At 30.3% G+C, this 11,642-nt stretch overlaps 1 protein-coding gene across 1 annotated transcript; it reads left to right on the top strand.

The window, feature by feature from the left end:
* Positions 1-3,808: 3,808 nt before the first annotated feature.
* On the top strand, positions 3,809-6,210 carry LOC112002969 (uncharacterized; the record flags this gene model as incomplete). Its single annotated transcript, XM_024035137.2, is given in 4 exon segments — positions 3,809-3,872; positions 3,970-4,087; positions 4,757-4,911; positions 5,767-6,210. Coding segments are annotated over 4 exon segments (415 nt in total), but the record flags the coding sequence as incomplete, so codon positions are not given.
* Positions 6,211-11,642: the final 5,432 nt, after the last annotated feature.

The raw sequence follows: 11,642 nt of genomic DNA, 5'->3' as shown, positions 1-11,642 counted from the left end.
TAATATGCACATTACAAAGTCAACACCAGAAATACCCACATATATCAACTAATTCTACATCAGATTCTCCAAAAAAAATACTACAGCTTAAAGGCATTCGTTTATTTGTTCTTGTTTTATCAAGAAGGGGAAATTCCTTTGAAGCATCTTAGCAAATGTACATGAGTATTCGTTAACAAAAACCTTTTCACAAGGGTTGAGGTAACCAATTATGGCAAAAAATACAAAATGGCACACCCTACTCTTCCCGACTTTAAAGGAAACATCCAGCTGATAACACTAAAAAAAGGTTTTAAAAAGTTAAAGAAATGTTATATTTACAATATTTTCATAACAAATCATAAATAAAATGTTATTATTGATTATTACTAGTGGGCAAAAGAGTAATTTTAATAATAAATTTTTAATTAGAACCAATAATAATTTACTATTTATTATTTATTGTGAAAATATTATGGATATAATATTTCTCAAAAATTACACCCCATTCCAAAGAAAGTCCAGACCAATTTTTTCGCATTATGTCTTCTCGAAAAACTTATCTTGAGTGTCCCTTATCTCAATTTCACCATTCTCATTAGTTAGCTGTGAGCAGGCAAAAAAATCCTAAATCTTTCTTTAATTTGTTTATAAAAAAATTAATCTTTTGACATTTTCACAATTTTAAATTTTGAATTTTTGCTATAAACCCAAAATTTATATATTCATAACAATAGAGAAAGAATGCTTCATTTTAAATATTAAAAAAAAAAAAAAAAAAACAATTAAGGCACTGATATGTGTGTACAACTTTGCATGTATATTATATTTTTTAATTTTTTTCTATATATATAAACCATACTTCTAACATTTTGACATTGATTTATTTATTTTATTTATTTTAAATAATCATATTAGATGTTTAAATTTTATGTAGTTAAATTAATCACTTACTTTGATTGTTATTTTAATGATATGAAACACAATTGATTACTTTGATTAACCACTACTTATCTATTTTGTTATTAGGCAAAATTACAATATTGGTCCCTCAAGTTTACCTTGTGTGCACAATTGATCCCTCAAGTTTTCAAAAAGAGTAATATAAGTCCTTTTACAAACTGTATTTAATGGTATTACTTATGTGGCTAATGAAACAATGACTTGACATTTTATTTTAATGATGTGACATATTTTTAATTAAAAAATTATAAATTAAAATTACACGTGTGAAACTTTTTTTACAACCGATACCAAATTATAAAAAATAAAAAATAAAAAAAAAAAAAAAAAAAAAAGCTCTTTTCTTTTCTACCGATTGTGAACACCCAGCCCCGAGAGAGAGAGAGAGAGAGAGAGAGAGAGAGAGAGAGGGAAGATCAAGCCCTAGCCACCGGTGATATCGCGGCCCTCTGCTGGAGACGGTGGCCTCTGCCTCAAAAATAATAAGACTTGTCAACTGAATATATATCAGCAAAAGGTTCTCTACCGTAAACATCTTTGGTCTAAGATCCTACTTTATCAATTTATCAAGTATATTAAGTGGTGCAAGGGAGTATAAGATTTCAAGCATGAGATTAGACGGGCTCTGTCTAAAGCACTAACTAGCCAGCCTTGGGCTGGTTATGCAATTTCTCTTCTTGTCAAATTGGTTAATTTTTTATGTAGATGGCTTGGTTTAATTTGAGAAGTCTTGAGATGGATTGTGAAATCAAGACTTATCAGTGATGAAATGGAAAATTGTCCTAAAGCTGATATCCCTCGTATAAGGATCTAAGAAAGGGAAAATGCTTAGAGTTTTGAAGAACAATGCCTTTGCAATATTTGATGAATCCTCAGTCATTTCAATTTTTTTTTCCAGGCCAAACTTAGTTAACACACTTTGTTTCCCTTCTGCTTGCCAATTAAAAGTAAAATTTCTAACCAGTAAGTCCATCTATGTGATTTTAATTTGAAATTTATATTAAAAATATGCACATCGTTGAAATAGAATGCCAAGTCATTGTTTCATTAGTCACATAAGTAACACTATTAAAGATAGTTAGTAAAAGGACTTATATTGCTCATTTTGAAAATTTGAGGGACCAATTGTGCATGCTTCAAACTTGATGGACCAATATTGTAGTTTTACCTTATTATTATCAATTAATATTTTTAACTTAATTTTTCTTTTAATATTTCCTTTAATCTTGGTCCCCTAAACTGAAATCTTAGCCTTGTCATTATATATAATAAATGTGATATCAATGATAGTTCCATGTGTGTATAGCATTGGTATGACTTTAAGAAATGACTTATTTTTGTTTAAAGAAGAAATTAGATTTGAATGGTTTGATATAATTAAAACCATTGAATAGCTTGTGTATTTATGAACTTATTATTGAAATTTGATTTTACATGGTTATATATCAATACATTGCTTGGGTTCACAGATATTTGCTTAGAGGCAGATCTTTGTGGAAATCCTTACGTCTAATGAATAATGATTGTTTTATGGTTGGAGTAAGATTCTAATTTTATTTGAGGAGTGAAGCTAGGCCTTGTTGGGGAATATAGTTGGTAACGGTGAGCACATTTTTGTGTGACATGATAATTGGCATGCTGATGGGCCGTTGCAGCTAAAATATGGGAATAGAATCATGAATGATAACAGAAGAATCATTAATTTACTCCACAATACTTGGGTATTAAATAACAGAAGAACCCTTCCCATATAGTAGTGTGTTATTGACAATCCAATTTAAGAATTTATTGTGCCTCTTAGTAATAGCATTTCGTACTGGTTCTTGTGATGAAAGAGAAGTTCTTAATAAAGACCATGACACCAAATCTTAAAGGGTTGGAATGTGATTGTCAGGCTTATTCTTAAAAGGGTTGGAATGTGATTGTCAGGCTTATTAATTAAACAAAATAGCAAATACAAATACAAACAAAAAAAAAAGGAGACTCAATTTTTAGCAACGGTGTGAGCTAATTTGGTGAAATTTCAATGTTGCAATGATGTATGTGGAAAGTGATGATGTTTCTTAGCATTGCCATACCCTACTAGTAATTATGTTTCTTTTGTTTTAGTGAATTACTAGTAATTATGTGTAACTGCCTTTATATGCCTTTTGATAAATGGGAAGGCTCATTGGAATAAAATGTCTTTGCTGATTCACCTTCCACCATGAAATTGTGGATGACATTTTTCTCCAAAAGTTGTTGTCACTTCCCAATCAGCCATACTCTCAAGCACACAAACTTGGCACTAGGATTTATCTAGAATACTCCAAATGAGCAAAGATTCAGTCGCTTCTTACAAGAGATTTATAAGCACAAAACAAGAATCAGTCTTTTAATTATTATTTATTTAATTTATTTGGTTTTCACAATTGAAAGAAGAAGAAAAAAAGGCATCTTCAACGATCCAATGCGCATGCAAATGATTTAATTTATGAGGTGCAACTTGAATTGGTCCTGACCCACCCAATTTAACAAGGAAAATGAAAAGGATGAGAAAATTCAGAATGAGGAATGAATTCTAAAGTGATTGGCACAAATATTACTTTGTATAAATCAGGGCTTTGTGTTTTCCAATCCAAAGCTATTCTATGGTCCAAAGAACTTGAGTGTGGTCAATTAGGATAAGAAACACAAAAAAAAAAAAAAAAAATTATGTGATTCTTACGAGTTTGAGTGATATGTATATATTCGTAACTGCTTCTACTTCAAGTAAAGAAGAAATTTATTTGTTTCTTACCATCATCTTTTCATAGTGAAATAGACAATAGGTTGCAATTTTTCTATTTTCTTTGGATTAACAATAAAATTTTCCTAACATATGCAGGTTGGAAAATGTTGATCAGATTTTGCGGTCTGCTCGTCTGTCTGGTTATTTGTACATTCGAACTGTAGTGACTTTTTTTCACATCACAAATGTGTTTTTGCATCTGTTCATGCTGTATAATTTTGCGCACCTCACCAGCTTAATTAATGGTTTTCCTACAGAGATGGGCAGTACTACCAGGAGAACCTCCCCCTTTGGATGATACGGATGTTGATGACTGGCTTCCTCGCTTTGTTGTCTTTCAAGGACCATGCCTTTTCTTCTACTTATTGTCAACAGGTAATTGATTTTTTTTTTTTTTTAAATTTTTATTGGTATTCCCTTTTTTCTTTACTTTTTGTTTTCCTGGTAATTGGTTGTCCTTTATGTTATTGTAATGAAAGTAAGTGGCATCGAGGTTTCTCTGTTCTGGTTTCGATATGACAGGGCCACGATACTTCATGTCCAATGACTTTGCAAAATTTGTATTTCATAGAGTGGGCCACCATTAAGATACTATAGCATTGGAGAACTTCAATGGTTTATATAAGATATAATAACATTGAAAACCTCCTATTTTCAGAAAGATGTTATATAAGATTTTTTTTTTTTTTTTTTTAACCATCATAACTTGCTGAACAGAAATTATGCTCTATATATTTGTTACTTCAGCTCTTAGTTGTACCACTTGTTTTGGTGATGCATAAGGGTATCATTCACTGTTGTCCAATTTAAGTTTGAAAGCAAAACAAGGTTCCTGTTATAATATTGTTAGGGTTATCCAATATGATCTAATATGATAAATTTTTAGCTAAGCAATGATTAGCCTTAAATGGGATATCAAATTGGAGTCTGCAGTTGATAAGACAGGGCTCTGTTTCAAACCTAAAATAGTAATGTTAATGTTAAAATTTAGTCCAGAACAATTTTTAATTTTCTTCCTAATGAGCTCAAAGAACTTTTATGCAGATCTGAGCCCTCAAGACTCCACCCTCCTGCTTGACATTGTTGAAATAGGTCCTCTGCCAAGCTTTAAACGAGAAGATGAGGAGACACACTATGCTTTTTATATCCTAACTCGCCTCGGACTGCGATATGAATGCTCAAGTAGTTCTAAGATTCAGGTATGTATAGTAATTTGAGTAAGTCTGGCACTTTGTTATTTGCTTCGCTGAATTGACTGTTACTTTAGTATCATCTATACTTATTGTCCACACAATTTCTATAAATGGTTTGAGGTCTGTAAGGCGTATTTTCCTTTAATCTCTTGAGTACTTGGATATTATTTGGTAGGGTAAGTTTTAACATATGTAAATCTTGTAAGTGATAAGCACACAGTTGCTAACATATAACTATTCCAATTGGCAAGCTACGTAGAAGATAAACAAGCTTTTGGAAAACTTGGGTAGGTTTCTGTTACAGTTGTTGCAGTCTTGCAGATGATTTAGACAACTGTATCCTAGTCTTGATAGTAATGTTAATGTTAACATTTTGTTCATAATAAAGTGATCAGGAATGCTAGGGAGGGGGCATAGCGGTTAATAGGTCTAGAGTTACAAAACATGGTTATGTGTGTTGCATACGCACTGATATTCTTGCATCGATACAATCATACTGGTAGACTTGCATTTACATGATCCATCATACAGAATTGTGATTACAGAAATATTTTTGCCCTTTTGTTTCATTTTATGTATATAAGTAGTTGCATATGAATAACCAATGACATTTTCTGCCACAATCTGAATATCATGAAAAATTGGTTTGTCATTTGTGAGGATAGGTTATCAGGATTGTGTTTTATGGAATTATGTTGAAGCCCATCGATTGAGCGACTAAGAAAGAACTCCTGTTATATTAAAAATTGAATAATGGATTACCTTTTGCAGAGTGGCATATTCATGGTGCATCTTGCAAATTTTACTTTAATGATTTTCTTTTTTTTACTTCCCCCCCCCCCCCCCCTTTTCCCATTTCAGGTGGACTCTTGGTTGTCTGCATTACAAACTGACTGTAAATTGGGATCTGAAGCAACGGCGCCCAATGGCTCGATGTAAAAATAATTTAGGCATTGGTAGCAGTAAGTTGTACATAGATAGAAATTCATTTTATACCTCTAATTAATATAAAATTGGATGTAAATGTCTTGAAATTTACACATTAATTTGTCTGTACATAAGATACAGTCCATTTGAATAGTTATTTTGAATTTCTGACAATTTTCCAGAAGTTTTAACAAAAGTGAATTGACATTGAATCTAATAGGTCTGGACTGACCTTTCTTACTACCATGCAATCAACTGTAATGATCTTATGTAATAAATATATATTCAAAACTTTTCTGCATATGACACAAGGAATGGGACTGGACTTGGTGATTGGTGTCAGGTCTTCTCTTTGTTAGATATGCTGTTGCATTTTCAGTTTTAAGCTCTGTTACTTGTACAACAACCAAGCATTTGTCCAAAAATTTTGGGTTGGCTATAAGCCCTCAACTGAGAGTAGTCTAAACTCTAAAAAGACTCGGGTGCATGCACTTTGGATATTTGAGTCAATCGGGATTCAAAGCACCTGCGTGGCTTCTAATTACTAATATAAATTTCTAGTTGCATGTATTTATTTCTTCCTCACTGAGACACCCTTTTCATAGCTTGAGCACATAAATTAAATGAAAGTTAAACTAATAATTTGATCCTCCAACTATTGGATTAATTTCAATTGTGTTATTATGCGACTATTAATTGTGTCATTGTAATTCCTCATCTTTCAAAAAATCAATTTTATCCTTAACTCCCCTCTTTGGTAAAATCTTCAAAAGATTTTCTGTCATTGGTGTTGATTAAAGTAAATTAAATAATTATGAAGTTTGCATATTATATGTGTGTTTTATTTGCCAAATCAGATAATCGTGTTAAGAATTTTGACGAAAGGAAACCCAAACAAGAAGAAAGTGACTTTGTTTTGAAATTGAGAGATGACATTGACACAATTTATATTGAAGGGACCAAATTAATACAACTAATAATTAAAGGACCAATTTGATGCATTCCTAGTGGTTGAAGGATCAAACTAGTTATTTAATCACAAATGAAATAAAACAAATGCTACATTCCGCCAAAAAAAATAAAAATAAAAAGGGAAATGAGACAAGGGAATATTAGTAACAATATTGAGAGACAAATGAAAAGAATAAAAGAAATGCAAAGCATCACCAATATTAGTACAGAAAACCCTTTATATATATAATAGCTAAAATTGAGAAAAAATTGAATTACATTTCAAATTGGAATTCAATTAGAATCTAATTTTGCGCTATGTGTTTCGTCTAATCTAATCTTTTAAATTTTTGTGTCAAGTGAGTAAAATTAGATTTTAATTAGAGTTTAATTTTGCGCCACGTGTCCCATCTAATCTATCTTTTTTTATTTTTTTATTTTTATTTTTATTTTTATTTTTACTTTTGTACCAAGTGAGTTAGTTCAATGTAGAAAATGATTAGTCCAATATAAATAAACCTAGGTAAAACCAAAGCTTAGAGAAAATTTGATTAGAATCAAAATTAGATTTTGTCTTTATTAGCTTTTCATACAAATTAAATTGTTTAGATTTTTCCTGTTATTTTTTAAAAAAAACTAATGAGTATATTTTTTATATTGTTTATATTTAGATATTTTGTATGTGAAGATCTTGAATGTAATAAACTGTAGTTGAGCTAAAAATTCTCATGCATCTATCTCCATTCCCCAAGTCTACAAAGCCGTGTCCTAAATTATTTCATACTAAAATTATTTATAATTAAGCTTTTTACTATGGTTTTAAAAACCAGTACAATCAAAGAATCAAAAAAAAGACTGATACTATTGAATTAATTTATTCTTTTATTTTGTGCTGTATTTAGTAGAATTTCATGGATAGTGATAATGAATTAATATCGTATATGTAGTGTCCAATAGTGATTTTCAAAATTATATACATGACAGCAATATAATGAGAAACTTGGCATAACCAATATAATTAAATTTGAAAGGAAAAATCATTTTAATAGCTCCAAATGTCCTATATATTTAATAACTCAAACTAATATCAATAACACCATTATAATTCACTATTCTTGTGCATAAACACGAATTACATACTATTTTTTTAAAAAGGATGGAACTAACATTATTCAGTATTTGTTAAAAAATACTTAGTATTTAAAAAAAAAAAAATTATCCAGCAGCAGTAGAGTACAAATAGTAGGTGGATCAAAGGAGAGCATGGTCGCCAAAAGGTTTAGCAATTCATCCAAAATGACAAAAGGCTCCTGTTAATAAGGTCTAGCACATCCACATACTTACTAGCTTCCCGGTAAGAATGACGTATTTGAGTATTTCAAAAGCTTTGAACTAATTTCTATCTTTTCTCTAAAAAAAAAAATGCATTGAACTAATAATAACAATAATAATAACTAGTCGCAAACCCGTACTACGCACGGGAATCTACCTATTTGTGTAGCAAACTAAAATAATTTTTATAAAATCCTAACTTGATTATGAAACTATGCCATCACATAAATTACTCTGGTCTTTTATGTTTAAATTTGATAATGTGAGAAATAAAGTCTGGTTAGAATGTGTAAACTTTGGGCAATGAAAATGTTATTTGGGATGTGTAAAGTTTATAGGGGAGATGTATATCCATAAGTGTACTCATTATTACAACCTTATCCCATAAACTCTACAAGCATTCTAAAGTCCTATATATATGTGAGATTTCTTTACTATTATTGTACACATCTAAGACAAATCAAAAGAATTGTGGATGACCACTTGAATATAAGAGTTTATCAATATATATTTCTTGTTTCTTTTACTCTGTTTTATATATATTTCCATCATTTCACAACACGTTATCAGCACGAGTCTCTACCCAATTTCAAAAGTAAGTTATAATCCTATTGTTCTTGAAACATCAAAGGTTATTTGTGTTGTCATCTTAACTTATTTGTAAGTTAGTATTTATCCTATCTCTTTGTTATTACATTTTATGCTTATAATTTTAGTGATTTTTAATTGATTAAACAAAATTTATGGATCTCACGTTATGTCTATATATATATATATATATTGTTAAAATGATTAGTGATAAACCAACTCAATTATAAGATATATGTAACGTATATTGATAAATTTTGAATATGTATGTATTGTTTCATTACAATCAACTTTTGAATATGCATGTGTAGTATTGTTCATTAAAACTGTGAATGAAAAAAAAAAGTTATTTAATTTCTTTTGTAATTATATATTTTAGGCAATCATTTCTTATCATGGATCCTTGATACTAAGATTTCATCTGGAAGCAAAGAATCTTGATGAGATCTATGTTGATGTAATAAATCCTAAAAAAATTATTATGGATGGCAATAGAGTATCCTGGAAGGATCGTTCAAAATAAATAATTTTTATTTGTTATTATTTACATAAAAACTAAGTACTTTACTATAAAAGACCCCTTAGGAGAATTACAAGTTTTAGAAGAACTTGATCATCCTAAAAGCTTAGTATGACTAAAGTTGTAATAAACTAAAGGTGCAAGTGAATTAATCTAGCACTTTAAAATCAGCCCTCAATTAAAATTTTATAATAGAAAACACATATATCATATTTTGAATGTGCTCCTGCAATAGCAGCAATATTGAATGTATATGTTTATAAAGTGGTATGAACTAATGTTTTATCTTCTAGTGGCTGAACAAAATAATGAGTTGTTGCTGAAAACCATCAAAGGGCCATGAAATTAAGTGTTATAGGTGTGGTATGTAAGGTCATTGGTCATGTACCTATTGTACTCCTAAACATTTGGTAGATTTGTACCAAGCCTCCATAAAAGAAAAGGAAAAGGGAATTGAAACGAATTTTGCTAAACATAATGATCCTAAAGATCCCATGAATTATCTTGACCTTCCAAATGGAGTGGATATGACTCATCTTGATGTCTCTGATTTCTTTGAGGATGTTGATGGAAAATTTGATAATTTGATTGGTGATGGAAATGTCCATACCAATTAATTATTTTCTTTTATCATATTATCGTATTCTAATAAGCATGATTGGTGAAGGAAATGTTCATACCAATTAATTATTTTTCTTTCATTATATTATGGCATTGAAATAAGTATTTTTATTTTGATATTTTTTATTTATATTTAAAGTAATGAAGTTTAATTTATGTTTTGCATATGTGAATATGCATAGGTCATACTAGTAAAATCAATTCAAAGATGAATAGAGAAGATTTTTGTCTAACAGACAGTGCAACAACTCATACGATCCTTAAAGATAAAAAATATTTTCAATTTTTAAAATTATGCAAAGCCAATATCAATACCATATTAGGTTCATCGAACTTAATGGAAGGCTCTTGAAGAGCGATTATCATATTGCCAAAGGGCACAAAATTTTGTATTGATGATGCTTTGTATTCTTCTAAATCAAGTAGAAATTTACTTAGCTTTAAGGATATATGTCATAATGGTTATCATATTGAAACCAATAACGAAAGTAGTGAAGAATTTCTTTATATTACTTCAATAGTATTGGGCCAGAAGCTCATATTAGAAAAACTTCATATTTTCTCTTTTGAGTTATATTATACTACAATGAGAACAGTTGAAACAAATGTTGCAATACACCAAAAGTGTTCTGACCCAAAGGTTTTTATGCTTTGGCATGATCGTTTTGGACATCTAGGATCAATAATGATGCGTCGAATTATTGAAAACTCTCACAGACATCCCTTAAAGAACTAGAAGATTCTTTTACCTAGTGATTATCCATGTAGTGCATGTTCTCAAGCTAAATTAATTACCAAACCATCACATTCAAATATTGTTGTTGAATGTCCATTTTTCTTGGAAAGAATTCAATGTGATATCTATGGACCAATACACCCACCTTGTGGTCCATTCAAGTATTTTATGGTTTTAATTGATGCATCTACCAGGTGGTCACATGTATGTCTACTTTCTACTAGAAATGTTGCATTTGCTAGGCTTCTTGCTCAATTAATTAGGTTGCGAGCACAATTTCCTAATTATCCAGTTAGGAAAATTCGTTTAGATAATGCTGATGAATTCACATCTCAAGCTTTTGATAACTATTGCATGTCAATTTGAATTAATGTTGAACATCCTGTTACCCATACACATACTCAAAATGGTTTAGCTAAATAACTTATCAAGAGACTTTAAATCATTGCTCGACCTTTGCTTATGAAATCAAAATTACCAATTTTTGCTTGAAGTTGTGCTATTTTACATTCTACATCATTAGTTCGCATTAGGCTAACTACCTATCATAATTCTTACCATTGCAATTTGTACTTGGCCAACAACCAAATATTTTTCACTTGCGCACATTTGGTTGTGTTGTATATGTACCTATTGCACCCCCACAACGCACTAAGATGGGTCCTCAACGTAGACTTGGAATTTATACGGGTTTTGATTCCCCATCTATCATTAGATATCTTGAACCTCTAACAGATGATGTTTTTAAGGCACGTTTTAAGGATTGTCATTTTAATGAAACAATTTTCCCACCACTAGAGGGAGAAAAGTCATTGCCTGAAGCATGACATGAGAGTACTTGGAATGTTTCGACGTTATCTTATCTTAATCCTCATACAAATCAATGTGAACTGGAAGTTCAAAGAATTATTCATTTGCAAGGAATTGCAAATCAATTACCGGCTATATTCATTGATAATAAGAAAATAGTGAAATCTCACATTCTAGCTGCTAATACTCCAGCATAGATTTAAATCCCTATAGGACAATTAGTTAATACAGCAGCAAATGAATCAAAGCCAC

This window comes from Quercus suber, unplaced genomic scaffold (genome assembly GCF_002906115.3).
Source record: "Quercus suber isolate HL8 unplaced genomic scaffold, Cork oak 2.0 scaffold_414, whole genome shotgun sequence".
In the NCBI taxonomy this organism is placed as follows: Eukaryota; Viridiplantae; Streptophyta; class Magnoliopsida; order Fagales; family Fagaceae; genus Quercus; species Quercus suber.
This window is presented reverse-complemented; position numbering and strand designations above follow the sequence as displayed.